Source organism: Natator depressus, chromosome 9 (assembly GCF_965152275.1).
Source record: "Natator depressus isolate rNatDep1 chromosome 9, rNatDep2.hap1, whole genome shotgun sequence".
Taxonomy (NCBI): Eukaryota; Metazoa; Chordata; order Testudines; family Cheloniidae; genus Natator; species Natator depressus.
Window position 1 is genome coordinate 25,362,299 of NC_134242.1, and position 17,170 is coordinate 25,379,468.

The window sequence follows — 17,170 nt, forward strand, 5'->3', positions numbered from 1 at the left end:
TCTGTATTCGCAAAAAGAACAGCTTATGCTCAAATAAATTTGTTAGTCTCTAAGGTACCACAAGTACTCTTGGTTTTTATGTGTAACTCGTGTAGAGAGTGACCAGATGTCCCGTTTTTTGGGACTTTTTCTTATATAGGCACCTATTAGAATCATAGAATATCAGGGTTGGAAGGGACCTCAGGAGGTCATCTAGTCCAACCCCCTGCTCAAAGCAGGACCAATCCCCAACTAAATCATCCCAGCCAGGGCTTTGTCAAGCCTGACCTTAAAAATATCTAAGGAAGGAGATTCCACCACCTCCCTAGGTAACGCATTCCAGTGTTTCACCACCCTCCCAGTGAAAAAGTTTTTCCTAATATCCAACCTAAATCTCCCCCACTGCAACTTGAGACCATTACTCCTTGTTCTGTCATCTGCTACCACTGGGAACAGTCTAGATCCATCCTCTTTGGAACCCCCTTTCAGGTAGTTGAAAGCAGCTATCAAATCCCCCCTCATTCTTCTCTTCCGCAGACTAAACAATCCCAGTTCCCTCACCCTCTCCTCATAAGTCATGTGTTCTAGCCCCCTAATCATTTTTGTTGCCCTCCGCTGGACTCTTTCCAATTTTTCCCATCCTTCTTGTAGTGTGGGGCCCAAAACTGGACACAGTACTCCAGATGAGGCCTCACCAATGTCGAATAGAGGGGAACGATCACGTTCCTCGATCTGCTGGCAATGCCCCTACGTATACATCCCAAAATGCCATCGGCCTTCTTGGCAACAAGGGTACACTATTACCCCCCACCCTCTGTCCTGTTTCTTCACGGTTGCTATCTGGTCACCGTACTCAGGTGAGTAGTGTTAACTTGTGTAATTACTTTTTGTTTAAAGCTCTAGCTGCTTGGTGTTCGTAACTGAGATATGGTTAGCAATGGCATCTGTTGCTCTTTGAGCATTCACAGCCTCAGCCGCTCTCAGGAGACAAACTTTTAGTCTTTTGTTGAAAGGTCAGTTCAGCATCATGGCTTCTACAGTCCCCAGCTAATTTGCTTCATTTTCTCTGGCTGTGAATCTGTCAGTCTTAAAACTTAAGGAAAGGCAAAAGTTCTGCACATGCTAAATGAGTTCATGAACGGAAATATCATACCTTGATTCTAAATTCCAGCTGGTTGTTAATTGTGTACATCATTTCTGTCCTTTCCATTTTTCGAGCCCCTTCGTTGCATAAACGGACCAACTAGAAAGAAAAAGGAAAAGTGTTCCTACTTTAATGTATTTAGATATTGCATTACTAGTTTTTCCTTTACATGGCAACTTTTCTGTGGAAATGCATACCACTGAAGAAGCAAGAAAATCAAAGAAACTGATTTTTTTTTTACAGTAAACCACAAAGAGGATTGATTATTCCACACAGAGCAGTACAAGTGGCACAAAGTATTTAACTCAAAAGGATCGCAGATCTTCAGTCCAAAAAACTTAATGGGCACCCTGAGAGAACATAAACTCTAACTCTGGCAAGTAAGTGAGTTGTATAGTTGTGACCCAATGTTATATGCTGCCCTTATAACTGCAGATATGCAAACTGTTTATTGAAGGACCAAGGCAAACGTTATGATGCTCTTTTGGCAAGCTAAGGAAGGTAGTATTTTACAAAACTATTCACTCATGCTTTAGAATGTGATTTGAAAATTTGTCATATTCCTCTAGAGCCCCGCCCCCAAAAAGGGAGGAAGATCAGGCATCCAGATACGTTAAATGGAAAAAATAAAATACACTCCTTAACCCCTTCCATGGGCTCCCCAAAAATCAATGGGCCCCTTCTTGTTTCTCAATTCCTGGAAGGGGAGAGAGTTATGTCTGAGCAACAGCATACTCCATTGATTCACTCAGTTCCCCAGATCCTTCCCGTAACACAGCAATTCAATGAAAAGGATAGCTAATGTACTGAATGCTAACACCATGACTCCTGCTAATCGCTGTCAGTGTTGAGTAGTGGAGAGTAGGATGAAAGTAGGAACACAAATCAATTGAGTCTGTCTGGATAGCCTTCTCTAAGCTAACTTGCAGCATCAAAAGTCTAGAAAGGACAAAGGAGCCTTCCAGCTTTTCGAATAGGAAAAAAAGCTCACCTTTTATTTTGCTATAATTGTTGTTGGGGAGATAGGAAGCAGCATGTTAAGCAAGTTAGGCTGTTATATTTTTAGTGGATTTTATATAGGAGACAAATTAAACTATTTTGTTGCACACGACTAGGCAATGAATTCAGTACAACAACTGAGTATTTGAAGACGATGGGGACAAAGCCCTTATACACTAAGCTCTAGATATCCTTCCCTGAGGAAAAAAAAATTGTAAAACATTTGTTCTACAGGAGGATTTGTATGAGTCAGGGATAAAAGTCATGCTTATCGGGTATAGTTAAGCAGCATCCGGAGAAAGAGGTATGAACAATATCAGTCAGGCAAATTCTCCTCCCCTTTCTCCTATTCAGTCTGAATACTCTGTACACTACAAGAAGTTCCCACAATAAAATTCAAGTGTGTTGGCCGCAGTATTGTGTTACTGCAGCAGTTCAGAATTTTTTCTGAGAAACAGAATCATTTAAATGTGAAGCTGATCTGTCAGTGACTGTTCCTGAATAAAGCAATTTGACATTTTCATCCTTCATTACTCTTCCACTTTAAGAGAAAAATTGTCAATTTCCATGCATAAATAATTTAAATGAGCCAGGAATGCTCAGAGCCTAAGGCAGTGTCTAATCCTAACATGTAGGGAACCTTATTTCCAATAGGGGTATGCCCAATCCATCAAATTTAATGACATTCAATTGTGTACTGTAGGGTCTCAAATTCTAAGATCTCAGAGGCTAGTTTCTAGATTTCCATTTCAAACTGTCTTTCTTTTTATTTCAAAAAGCTTTCGAGGCCAACAGTTTTCATTGTGAAGTTGGAAGTTGTCACCAATGCCAAATTCTAAAACCTCATTATCAGCTTTAAAAGAAACCCACTGGAGGTTATTATAGAATTAATTATGGGCAATATTTATGATTTGGGTATTAATGGATTGCTCCTCTATTGTTGCGTGTACTCAATACTTGTTCCAAGCTGAAAAGAGATTTTCAACACAGCTCTTATTGACTGAAATGGTTTAATTTCATTAAAAAAAAAAATCCTTAAATGTTGTTAGGTGCTCCAGTTTTCTAACTCTAGAAAATCCATGGCAATTTCCAGGCTTTGGGTGTTGTACCACTTTCCTTTTTTTGGACAATGACGGGAGAATAGAACCAAGTTGTCCAATTTCATTATGAAATGCGTGATCAAGAAAATAATGAAGGAGGTAAATAATACATCAAATAAGTGGTGCTATATATAATAAAAATAAGGGGCCAAAGCCATTTGGAAAAACAAAAGAGAGCATGTCTCAGATTGGCATATTGAATTGGCCAAAGCACACCGCACAACTGAGGAAGAAAAGAGTCTAAATAGAAGCAGGTTGGCTGTGTAGGATTTGCTTTTTAAAAACATACCTTGCTCACTTCTTTTAATGCTCGTTTGCAGATCTCATATTTTGGTGAATCTTTAGGGGTTTTCTGGCAGATGGTCTGAAATAAAAGTCAATCAGTTCACAAAACTGAAATCTGTATATTGTTAAATCTAAAATCAGATGAATACAGAATTACAGTACAATTAATGAAATTAAACATGGAGGGGCAACATAGAAGCATATTTTCCTACCAGCCAGAACTCAGTGCACATAGGGTGTGTCCTATTTATGTGCTCTTCAGGGAGCGCAGCATGCCGATACCAATCTATGGTTTAATGCTGAGGGAGGGGGTAAGCCACGGACCTGCCTGCTTGGAGCACCATGTCCTCCCAAAGGCCCTGGAGAGAGCAGAGCCTGTGCTCCCTTTCAATTGTCTCTGGCCCTTAAGACGACCATGGAAAGTGAGGAGGGAGGGAAGCTCTTTGCACCCTTTATTCCTACTGTATAAAGGTTCAACATAATCCAGTCACTAATGTTCAAAGCACTGTGGAACTTCTGCTGAAAGCTGGCTAACCACGTGAGTTGGTCATGAAAATAAAGTTCGGCCAAAATAAACACCTTGTATCAATATGTTCCTAACAATGAAGGGGCTAAATTATGTTTTTGGTAGAGTTACACAAATATTGTAAGACCTTTAATGTGAAACCATTCTTCAGGTGAAATTATGTTTTTACAGTCTGAATGTAAGAAGAGAATCATACTTTTCATATTACAGTTTAAGTGAAACAACGAAAACTCACTATAAAGAAAAAATTTCAACATAAAGTTTAGAAATTATCTCCTAGAAAAAACTGTTTTGTAATTTTCCATTCTGTTCAGCTTATTAGATGCTTTCATGCCTGAAGAATAGAGGTATCCTGAATTTAAATAGTTTGGATTTTTTCTTTTTCTAAACAAACACAGGGATTTACTGAACAGTAGAGTAGCGCCCATGTGGCCAGGATGTCTAAACTAGCAACTGTAGATATATATAAAGGACTATTATTTAATCAACCACTGTGAAGTATTGAACACATCCCCACAGTTATAGCAGTATTCATGATTACAGAGGAGACTGACGTGCATAAGTCCTGATCTGGGTCCTACTAAAGCCAGAATTCAGGTGTGGATTTTAATCCATATAATTGGCAGCAGTGCAGATCACATTCAGTCCTGGCATCCAAACCAAAATGCCACAGACCTCATGAGTATGTATGTTTCCATCAGATTTCCACCTCTGCTTCCTAGCACGCTCCCTTACTGTAGGCTCTCCCAATCACTGCAGCTGTCTGTTGGGAGAGAGATCCCCACACACCCCAACATAACAGGCTGGTTACTAGCTATGGATGTAAATGAGGTTTCCCTAGTGGCTTCCCCGCCGCATTGAGGGCACAGGAGCAATTACTAAAATTGTTGGCTACGGATCAGATTGTGACCCCCTTAATTTTCATAGTGCCAAAAGGACTATTCCTGTGAGAAAAGTGGGGTGCACAGTCTGGCCCTAAAGGAGGGGTCCTTTAGTCTGCATGGCAGAAAGCCTATGTTTTGAACTGAAGGACCAGGTTCTAGGCCCAATTCTGTATGTATGTAACGTCTATGGTAGTTGTGTCTTAACTTTGACTTCGACATACAGTTTCATTAGAGACTGGTGCCCAACTGTTTGACTTGATCTTCTACACAGTTCCTTGGTCAGTGCAAGTGCAAATAAATGCCACTACCCACTTCACAATTTCCTCTTTGTTGTTGACAGACCAGTTTATACAGCCATGGCTCCAGTCTAAACAAAGTAAGGTGGGAATGGGCCAATAACTAAAAAAAGAAAGGTTGCTTAATTTCCAAGGACACAATATACACATAAAAAAAAGAATCTCTGTTCTCACATCCATCAGCAATGGAAGGCGTGTAACCCTCTGCATTGGAAGAATGAGGAAAGAGATCATAGGTAAATTCCTGCAGTCTTCATGGGACTCAATCCGTGACAGCATTTCTTTGAAGGCTGGATTTGTAGCTCTGAAGAAAAAAAAGAAACCACAGGTTTTTAAAAGACTGCTTTAATTTAGAAATGTGAATTTCTCTTTTCAAATAGCAGTGATGTCACTAAATCAGAGGAAGGGCAGTCTGAGGGAATCTCATCCTTTTAGTGTTCGACAGTTATATTTAGAAATATTATACAAATATAACGGCTATTTAGATACATCAGTGCGCGCATACACACAAAAATCAACAAAATGCAATACATGATATAAAGGGAAAAGTATAAAAGCATTGCTATGAAGAAACTAGTAAAACTGTGCTGGTCAATGAAGACAATTTAGCACATGACTGCAAATAGGATTGGACTCTACAGCCAAGTATATTTTCACCCTCAATTACATCAATTACATCAACATGTGCTTTAAAATAAGCATGTGCTTAAGTGATTTGCTGACTTGGAGCCCAGATGTTATTCTTTAAGAAATCCTGATTGCTGCTGTTAAGGGGATGATTTAAAAACATGCATTTTAAGCATAATTTCTTACAATAGTTTCTGGAGCGTTCGCTGTTGGTAGACTTCATTAGTACAGTATTTCACATATGGGTCAAATGTTGATGCAGTATGCTTTTCAACAATATCACTAATATCCTCTATGAAGATATTGTTCTGATGCCTTGCTTCAAGTTCTTTAAAGAACCTGCAAAGGAAGAGAAGAAATTACCAATTTCACTAAACATAATTCATAATGGTTTGCCTCTTGCAGCATTTCAAACTTCGCCTGACACGATATGGGATCATTTCACAGAACTTTTAACCACATAAACAAACAAGGGGCAATACAGGGACAATCTGAGAAATTGGGGGACTCTGTAGGGGAGGAAAAGATTAACTGATGTGAGATCCTCATCCCGTGGGCTCAACTGTCCATGTATTTCTTGCACAATATATGTAAAGGAAATGCGGCGTAACCCATCAGACTCCAGCAGAAGCAAAGCTGGTCAAGTTATTTTTCACAAACGGTCAAAACAGAAAGAGTACTACTAATAGGGTTGCAATGGTACTTTTCAACAATACGGCTGAAAAGGAAGTGAAACTACTTGAAACGCATCATCTATGGTTCTATGAGCACTGAATCTTTTCTCCTTGTAGTAATGGACGTGCAACAATAACCGGAAAACTTCACATCAACTTAAAAGTCAACTACAAAACTAAAAAGAAAAAATTAAATTGCTGGTTGATGTGCTGAATGACCTGGTGAACAAGTAGAGTTCCCACCCTGCTCCAAATAGAGCACACGCTGCCTGCTCTATACCATTCAGCATACCATTGAAGTCAAACCCAGAAAGGAGATACTGAAGCCTAAAAAACTTAGGTTGACCTAAGCTACGTCACTCACGGGCATGAAAAATTCACACCAGAGACACGGTTAAACCAACCTAAGCCCTGGTATAGATACCGCAGCGTTGACAGAAGAATTCTTCCATCAACCTAGCCACCACTTCTTGAGGGAAGGGATTTACTAGAGTGATGGTAAAACCCCATCTGTCGCTGTAGCAAGTGTCTACACTACAGTACTGTAGTTACTGACAAAGCTGCTGTGATAAATGAAGGGGGTTGGGGGTAACTCCCTTTTATGGACTTCCAACCAGCCAGTAGCTATAAAATCCCTCTTAATAGCTGTTCTCTAATTGCTCTACCTGTAAAGGGTTAAAAAGTCTCACTGCTATGCATAGGTAAAAGGAAGTGAGTGGGAACCTGGCCAAAAGAGACAAGGGAAGGTCTAGAACTTTTTAAAATTGGAACAAGACTCCCCTTTTGTCTGTCTGTTGTTGTTCTCCCGGGGAGAGGTGGACAGGGCAACAGCTATGCTGTAAGACGCTTGGACCAGGTATGAAAAACCATCAGTATCATACCTAGAAACTACTAATTTAAAACCCCAGACATGTAACTAGATCAGGAAATGTCTAGGAAGACGCAATTAGATTTATCCCTTTTATTTCATTATGGCTTGTGGATTCCTCTGTGCTAACCCCAGGTGCTTCTGTTTTGCTTGTAACCTTTAAGATGGACCTCAACAAAGCTATTCTTGGTGCTTAATTCTTGTAGTGGCTCTTTTAAAATCTAGCAATAGCCCGAGTTCCCAGATGTATTTTTTCTTTCTTTCTTTCAATAAAATTTATCTTTTTTTAAGAACGGGATTTGGATTTGTGTGTCTTAAGAGGTCTGTGCACATGTTTAATTAGCTGGTGGCAACAGCTGATTTCCACCCCCCACCCTTCTCAGCTCTTCCCTGGGGTGGGGTGGTGTGAAAGGGCTTGAGGGTACCCCATAGGAAGAAATTCCCAAGTGTGCCTTCCTGGGTTCTCAAAGGAGTTCTGCACTTGCGTGGTGGCAGCATCTACCAATCCAAGGTCAGAGAAAAGCTGTAACCTTGGGAGTTTAATAGAAGTCAGGAGTGGCCAGTACTGATTTTTAGAATCCTTGTGGGCCCCCACCTTCTGCACTCAAAGTGCCAGAGTGGGGAATTAGCCTTGACAGCTGCTGAAGAACATGGTTATAAAAATATATTCAGCGTTGTCTCCCTTGCAGTTTTTCTCTATTGATAGAGCAGTCTTTCCTGGCTGTAATGACCCGTCTCCAATTCTAAGAGGCATAATCTCACTGGAAAGCCTCTAACCCCTGCCCCTCTCATTTCAAAGGATGAGATAATATAATATAAATCAATGACAATGTACATTAAGTACTGTCCATGTGATCTGGAGAAGAGTAGTGGCTGGCAAAGAACACCAGTCTGCAGTTCTATCTCCTACTACATATGCTGACTTACTCATTGTGAACTGGTGGTTTGCCAAAAGAGTCTCTGGAGGCTTTCAGAATTCTACTAATCAAGCAGGGCAAGTTTTCAAGTTGGATCATCTACTATGTTATGAACTACAACATTCAGATTTAAAGTACAGACCAACTTAGGTGCTGTCATGATCCACGGATATCGAACCCAGGTCCGCAGGGTTTACAGGAGTGGCCAAGCTCCAACCCTGTACCTGCCAGCTTGCTGACAGCTGCGTATCTGGGACCCATGAAACCCAGCCCCAGTTTGAGGCTCCACCCCTGAGGTCTTACTGATGGAGTCCCAAAGCAGCCAGCTGGTCCAACAGGAAGCTGTCTAAAAACTGGGCTCCACCCTGCTCCTGCTCCATATGTTGACTTCCTGGCATCCTGACCAGGGTTGACTCTTGGCATCTGACTTGTGGTTCCTGACCTCCAGTTTGTCTCCTGCCTCAGACTCCCTCGTATCTTGACCAGGCCTATCGTTCCTGACTCATGGTTCTGATCTCAAGTTTATCTCCTGCTTCTGATCTCCCAGTATCCTGACCCAGCTAACTCTTGACTCCTGTCTTGTGACTGTGGACTCTGGCTCTGACACCACTAGGTCTGGCTGCCTGCACAACCCGACTGTGACAGTTGCAGGCAGTGACTAGAAACCATTTCCACCATTTTTGTAGTTGGTAGAAACTCCTGTATAAAATTAAATCAGCAATATGCTAAGAAATGATGAACTATGACATTTCTTCCCATTTCATATTCTGGCATGCTGAAAAGATCATAGAATCATAGAAGATTAGGATTGGAAGAGACCTCAGGAGGTCATCTAGTCCAACCCCATGCTCAAAGCAGGAGCAACCCCAACTAAATCACCCCAGCCAGGGCTTTGTCAAGCTGGGCCTTAAAAAGGATGGAGATTCCACCACCTCCCTAGGTAACCCATTCCAGTGCTTTACACCCTCCTAGTGAAATTGGTTTTCCTAATATCCAACTTAGACCTCTCCCACTACAACTTGAGACCACTGCTCCTTGTTCTGTCATCTGCCACCACTGAGAACATCCTAGCTTCATTCTCTTTGGAACCCAACCCCCCCTCAGGTAGTTGAAGGCTGCTAATGTTTGAACTAGAAAATTATCCTTATGTTTTAAAAATTAAATCATATTTTTGGCATCAGGTGCTCAGTCCATAATCTTTTCAGGGAACAGTAAAAATCTAGGGTAGGAATGTTTTAGAAGACAAGGGAAAATCACACTTATTTAAAAACAAAAAAAACAACCTACCTAGAGCAGCAGGCTATTCTTATACAGAGTGCTATGAATCAAGATTTGGATCAACAGGTTCCCTTTGTGCATCCAGCTTGCTATAGCTTATCAGTAAACCAGCTACTTCAATAAATCCTTTAGGTTTGAAGATTAAAAATTAGTTCTGATCAATCACAAGAGCTGCTCATCACAAACTGTGTCTGGCCTTTTAATACCAGAAGACTTAAATAAAGTGTTGCTGTTTCCTTTAAATCTAAGAAATTTTTCTGATTAAACTTTGAACCCATTTAAACTAAAGTCAGACAAGACCTTGAAAGAGGGTCTAATTCTTTCACCATATCTTTGGTAATCCAAATAAATATCCTGTAATTCGCTAATGTAAGTCAGGCTGCCTCTTTTTTAAGGGCTATATAAATTTATTTAGAAAATGCATCTTCATTGATTTCTTAGATCAAGGAACAACAGACTAAGCTTTAGTCAATCCTAACTCCCTAACGAGAAAGGAAGACTCTCTCCAAATGCTTGTTGCTTTAATTTGGCAGCTCTTTGTTAAGAGCCTTTCTATATTTTAAGCTGATCATTAACCTTCAGTTAAGCATTACGCAGGAACAGTGCCTTGATATTTGTGCTGGCAATTTGCTCATGCTATGTTTTCCTGCTAATATGAACAGTTTTAACCCCTGATTTACCATCACAAATGCCACCACAGTTAATTGATATAATTCATATGAGCTAACTACTGTAGGGGCCAAATCATGCCCTATTTACACAAACAAAATTCTCACAGACTTCAGTGGGAGTTTTGTACAAAGCAAACAGGAATTTGCTCCAGCTAGTAGCTCTGAGCGCCCTAGAAGGAACCAACACCTTAAATCAACCATTTCATTTTGGCAAACATTTCCTCTCAAATTAACCACAAGAGTTACTGAACAAGACTGACAAATTTGAAGACACTTGGCAGTTGAGTATGCATTTACGTGGACACTTGAGTCCTTTAACCAGGATAATTTAGGACTGGATCTGTCTCACATTAGGACACACTAAAGTAAATCGGATTGCTTCACAAGTGGTCAGTTTGTACTTCTATTTCTCCATGTGCTATTGATTAAAGGGGTCTCTAAGTAGGGAGGTAGACAATCAGTACTTAATTTCCTTATCCTATGTGCACTATTTAATATGAAAACTACAACTATAGCAAGAGAATATAACTCGGACATCTCTAGGTATAACTGGGTCCTAGACTGCTTGTTCTGTTTCCTTTGCCGTTGTAAATTAGGGCTCCATTCTTAGAAACATTGAGCATTGTTGCCAGGTGCTAGGCCTTCAATTCCCATCCAAAGTCACTGGCAAGTGGGGGTTCTCTGCACCTCACAGGAGTGCTCTTCACCTTGTAGGATTGAGGACTCAAAAGATCCTTTTCCATCCTCATATTATTTAATGTCCTCCAGTTCTTAATTCATAAAAAGCCATGAGAAACAGGCTTACTCTGCATGGATTCAGGGAGATGTGTGGCTCTTCTGGTGTCTCGGCCTTTTCTTCACTGGTTGTCTAGCTAAGTACAAACATTATTCGCTCTCCTCTGCTCCCTGCCCCCAAAGAAAAATTTCAAACTGCCCACTAAAATTATTTCACTTATGTCTTTCTCCACCCAGGTTCTTATTGTTTAAATTACAGCATATTTATTGTTTCACACAGGGGACTAGGATGTGCATCATGTTCTAACATGCTAATTTCTTCTACAAACAATGTAATAGTTTGGTGGGCTTTTCAAAATCCTTCCACCAATTTCTGAGATCACCACTAAACAATGGGTCAGATCCTCAGCTGGTGTAAGTGAGCATACCTTATTGACTTTGATGGAGCCATAGTGATTCATACTAGCTGAGATCTGGCCTTAAAAAAAAAAAATCACAAGTCAATCTTATCACTAGGAAGGTTTTAAATTAGGGCTGTCAAGCAATTAAAAAAATTAATTGCAATTAACTGCTCAATCGTTCTGTTAAACAATAACAGAATACCATTTATTTAAATATTTTTGGATGTTTTCTACATTTTCGAATATATTTATTTCAATTACAAACACAGAATACGAAGTGTACAGTGCTCACTTTATATTTATTTTTTATTACAAATATTTGCACTGTAAAAACAGAAGTGTGGTGGGGCAGTGCCCCACCCTCAGGCCAGACTGGGCTACAGCAGGCCAGAGCAGCTACATAGACAGGCAGTCAGAGAGGGCCTGCGGGGAGCCAATCAGGGCTGAGCAAGAGGCAGCCAATCAGGGCCAGGCTAGGCCCTATATAAAGGCTGCCCAGGCGAGAGGCAGTCAGTCTCTCCCAGACCTTCAAGGGAAAAGGTCTATCTCTTGAGTGAAGGAGACCAGCACCCAGAACAGTGCAGTGTCGGGTCATCACCCAAGACTGCTATAACATAATATATGGCAGAATGTGGGGAAAAACAGAGCAGGTGACATACAGTTCTCCCCCAAGGAGTTCAGTCACAAATTTAATTAATGCATTATTATTTTAACGAGCATCATCAGCATGGAAGCATGTCCACTGGAATGACATCCGAAGCATGAATAGGTATGAGTCTTTAGCGTATCTGGCACGTAAGTATCTTGCAACACCAGCTATAACAGTGCTATGCGAACACCTGTTCTCACTTTCAGGTGACATTGTAAATAAGAAGCGGGCAGCATTATCTCCCATAAATGTAAACAAACTTGTTTCTCTTAGCGATAGGCTGAACAAGAAGTAGGACTGATTAGCGCCTACAAGTCCAAAGTCTTACATTGTTTTATTTTTTGAGTGCAGTTCTGTAACAAAAAAATAATTTGTAAAAAGCACTTTCATGATAGAGATTGCACTAAGGTACTTAGTATTTTTCAATTCACCTCATACATCTTTTTTACAGTGCAAATATTTGAAAAAATAAAAAGTGAGCACTGTACACTTTGTATTGTGTAACTGAAAATGTAAACCTAAATATTTTCAATTGGTATTCTATTGTTTAACAGTGCGATTATTTGCAATTTTTGAATTAATCGTGCATAACTGCGATTGACAGCCCTATTTTAAATATTTATTTTTTAAGCTAGACAATAGGGATATTAGAGGCTTGATGTCAGTTTCTCATCTCAGTTATGCTGGTGTAGATCTGGAGTAACCCTATTGACTGCAATACTTATGCTGCATTTACACCAGCATAAGTATTGCAGTCAATAGGGTTACTCCAGATTTACACCAGCATAACTGAGATCATTATCTGCTCCTTCGTCTTAAGAGGCATTTAACATATTCCAATTATTTAAGCATTGTTCAATGAAACCTAGAGTTATATCTTGCATTATTATTATTTACTGCCGTCCCTATTCAGCACTTCACATGTTTCAAAAGACTTTACAAATTTTCTAAATTCCTGTAAAGTATTAGCCCCACTTTACAGATCTGGAAAATGAGACAAGTGATTTGCCAACGGGAACATAGTAAATCTACTGCAGAGACAGGATAAGAATGTATGTCTTCATAATTCTTGATCTTGTACTCACTCCACTAGTCCATTCTGCTTCATGCAATCAAAGCATTTACTCTTTGCTCACAAAGTCTCTCATTCTAAATGCAAAGTGTTAAATAATATACAGAGCACTGAAATGCTTTAGAAGCTACTCTGTTGCTGCTATAAGGATGCTAAGTTCCTTTTCTCCAGCTCTAATATAAGAAGGAATACAGTCAGAAACCCAACAGTAGTAACTTGGCCATTAATAGTGTACAGTCAAGCTGCTTTAACTAACATAAAAGATTTGCCAAAGTGCAGGATTAAAAAAAGACTTTAAAGGAAGTAACTGTTTTGCATTAGTTAGATAACCAAAATATAAATAAAGTGATTGCATAAACCATAGTTTGCTTTGCCTGATATCAATATGGGACTCTAGTCTTTTTGACACTGGAGTCCTCACAGTGGGGCGAAGTAGGGGAGGAATAGGAAGGGAAGGGTGGGGCTACTTTTGCATCAAATTGCTCAGCTTATATCCATTTTGTTCTCATCAGCGTAAATGACTTTACAAAGTCTGATGTGTTTCTGAAAATGCCTAACAGGTTGACCAACCAAACCTGGAACTTCATTATTTCCCTAATGAATAAGTATGAACATCTCTCAGAGAAATGTTCAGTTAGACCAAGCAGTGACAGTTAACAGCAGTTTTTGCAGGGCAAACTGTTTAGAGAGCTCTGCTACTCCAACAGGACTAGAAAAGCTCTGAATCAATGTACTGCACCATGTATAACTGCACACCATGCATACCATTTATACCATATATACTGCATATCATGTATAACATGTCGGAGTTATTGCTTCAAACCCTCACACTAGCTTCCAGCATCTTTAAAAACTACAGAGAAGTACAGATAACATTTATTTCTGAAAGATTTATTTTCCTCATGCTGTAGCCAAAAGGTCAGAGTAAGAACACTGCACATTTTAGAGTGTTTTGTGGATTTTTATAACTTCATTTTAGTATGCATACACGAAACTGAGTAGAGCACAGCACACGTCTGTTTTACATGACTTCATCTGGTTTATTGTTTAGCTTGAGCACATTTTAATAATACTACTACTTTCCCCTCCTTGTTACATTATAGTTGACAGCCCTCCAGGACTGTCCTGGAGTCTCCAGGAATTAAAGATTAATCTTTAATTAAAGATTGTCATGTGATGAAACCTCCAGGTATATGTCCATCCAAAACCGGCAACCCATTGCTACCTAAATGCAGTTGTCAGAAGCTACACCCACAAGTGACAAATTAGTTTTGTCTTCATGGTCTGTTGCTAACACTGTCAAACTTCTGAGTTTAAAGGCACACTTCCCTGCTACACACTTTTTGCTGTAACAATTTGTTAAATTTGGCATTTAACCTCTGTACTTTAAAAACAGCTCACTCACTGGATTGACCTTGTGCCCATTTACCTATATTTACCACAGTATTTACAATGATAGAAAACAGAAGCACAAAAGCTGGAAAGAAAAAAAACAGAAAACATAAGCAGAAAGGCCATTGTTATCCCAGAGGAATGAACAGGATAAACTAAAGACTATTTCAGGACTCCTGGATGTGAGAGGTCACTAACCACCTATTTCAACTTGCTGCTTTGCCAAACCATTTATATTCATCAGCAGGTGACTCTCCCAGGATGGACAAAAATCAATGATTTTTAAAAAATTTATTTAAATAGGTTTAGTTTTAGAAACTAAACATATTTAAAACTGACAACCTACATTAAGGCCTACACTATTATAATTTATTAAAATCACTTAAATAAAAATCAAGCAACACACACTTGCTCCCAAAGTTTTAAATAGTCAAACCACAGAACTGTTGGAAGTCACTGGATAAAACACATGGAACCAGCGTTTGTTGAACCAGCTTTTGACAGCAGTAGCCTTTTCTGAAGGTGCAAAGAGTATTTTCTTCATTGAAATTTATTCAACTAGTTTAGTTCAATGACTCGTTCATTCAGAGTTAAAGTAGAAAAGCCTGTTTTCCTTTTCTAATGGATGAATAAAAACTAGGTGTGAAAGGGTGATATCTACTAGTTCTAAAATCTTGAAGGACACAGTGACCAGAAACAGTCAGTTGATTTCAATACAGATACTTCCTTTGTTTCATAAATTAGTTTTAAATGCAAAACATGTTTTGGTAAATGTCTTGTGTATCCAGCACACTTAAAATAGCTTTAATTTAAAATAAAATGCTATTTTATGCATTTTAATTTAATTTAAATTTCCATCCAAATAGGGTTTGGCACAAATAACAAGTAAAACTTTATCATCATCAGGTAAAACATTAAGCTACATAATTGGTTGTATAAATGCAGTGTATCTTCCTGGTTAGCAAAAAAGCACCAACTTTAGGGGAAGGCTATATTTAGTTGCCAATCAAGTGTTATTGTTACCAACCAATGAAAGTAGTTATTTTCCTTCTTTAAAAAAATGTCAAGGACAAATGCAAAACATGATTAGGACTGATTTATTTAAATCAATCCACTTGGGACTCTAATCTTAAACTTAATTCTAGCCTCAATAAATCGAAACCACAGTCTAACCACCTCAACTGAAATAGTCTTGCTTCATGAAGTCACATTTGCAATGTATTTGCTTAAAAAAAAATCCATAACATTCCCACCCTTTACACAGTGATGTTTGGTAGACAGATAATTTTTATGTATTTTAAAGATTATCCCATCTGGGTTTAAATGTATTCCTGTTAATTGAATGCCTGGTATCAGAACAGTGAAAAAACATTTAACGTATGCACAACTTTGGCTGGTAAAATACCAGTAGCCTTAGTCTCTGAGAGCCTTTCCTCGAACATCAACATCCAAATTCTTACAGAACTTGCTAACTTAACTGCAGCTGAGGTCATAAATTTTGGCCACTTTCTATATATGTACATTAGGGCTTGATACTCTGTGCACTAGTCAGGTATGTGTTGGCTCATTCAGGAGCATACACTGAGGCAGCACAGAATCAGGTTAGTTTCCATAGATGCTCCCATAAGGCAGCTCTCTCAGGGCCCCATCATACAAATACTTAGGGATGACTTTAGTGGGACTACTCAGCAATAAGCATTAACCTCACTATTAAAATGTGTAAAAAAAAAAAAAAAAGTGTATGATTATGTAATTAAAACACTGTATCACAATGCATATACAACATGCTCGGCCAACCTTAATTGTCACATTTCCTAATTTTTGAGTATTTGACTTTGCAACTAACATTCTTCTACTGTAGTTTTTGTAGATGAATTATACATAGAATCAAATCTTGTCACCTACACTGAAACTCCTACATAAATACATTCAAGGGCTGTTTTAATTTCACCAGCTCCATAAAATTTCACCAATTTTAGATTTTTACAGTAATAAACTAGTACACAGCATCAGAATATAGTAATTAGCAACTTTTAAAATGTTTTCTTACCAAAAAATATCTGATTATTGCTTATCTATGTGAGTGGTATATTTATTTCTAAATGAAGAGTGGCAATGAATGGAAGGGAAGAATAGTACTTTTAGTCTAGAGCTACAATGGTATTGGGCAGGAGGGGAAGAAACGCTAACAATGTTTTGTATCAAATTTAATTTTGGTACAAAACCACAGCATGAACTGGTCTTAACTGCATGATGTTAACAGAGCAATAAAAGACTTCATGTCTGTTTTGTCAGTGTATGCTTGTACAAGTCAGTCACACGGTTCTGTCTGGTCATCCACATTGCCAGAAATGTAGCTCAACAGCCTTGCTTTTAAAATTGTTTTGAGCACCATTTAGGGATAATATAGCAGGTCTCCCTGAAAACTGCAGGCGCGTGCACACACCTCCCACCCCTTTTGACAAAAACAAACTATGCTTTCTAAGCTCTAATACTCAAGGACTGATTCTGGCAAAATCCCATTTCTTGCAAAACATAGGATCACAGCTTCAGATTTTTGAACAACTTACTTGGAAAGATGCAAAATACGTGTTATATAAATTTATTATTTACATACAATACTTTTATATAGTTTTTCTCTACAAATGTAGAACTGGAGACAATAATTCTTCT

General features: G+C 38.9%; 1 protein-coding gene across 2 annotated transcripts in view; it reads right to left on the reverse strand.

The window, feature by feature from the left end:
* Positions 1-17,170, reverse strand: part of ARHGEF26 (Rho guanine nucleotide exchange factor 26) — a 112,654-nt gene that overhangs the window by 53,451 nt on the left and 42,033 nt on the right. For both annotated transcript variants that reach the window (XM_074963748.1, XM_074963747.1), the window contains exons 7-10: positions 6,027-6,179; positions 5,388-5,517; positions 3,512-3,586; positions 1,133-1,222 (exon numbers count right to left, since the gene is read on the reverse strand). In XM_074963748.1, the coding sequence (XP_074819849.1) occupies positions 1,133-1,222; positions 3,512-3,586; positions 5,388-5,517; positions 6,027-6,179 (448 nt within the window). The remainder of the gene's footprint in view (positions 1-1,132; positions 1,223-3,511; positions 3,587-5,387; positions 5,518-6,026; positions 6,180-17,170) is intronic.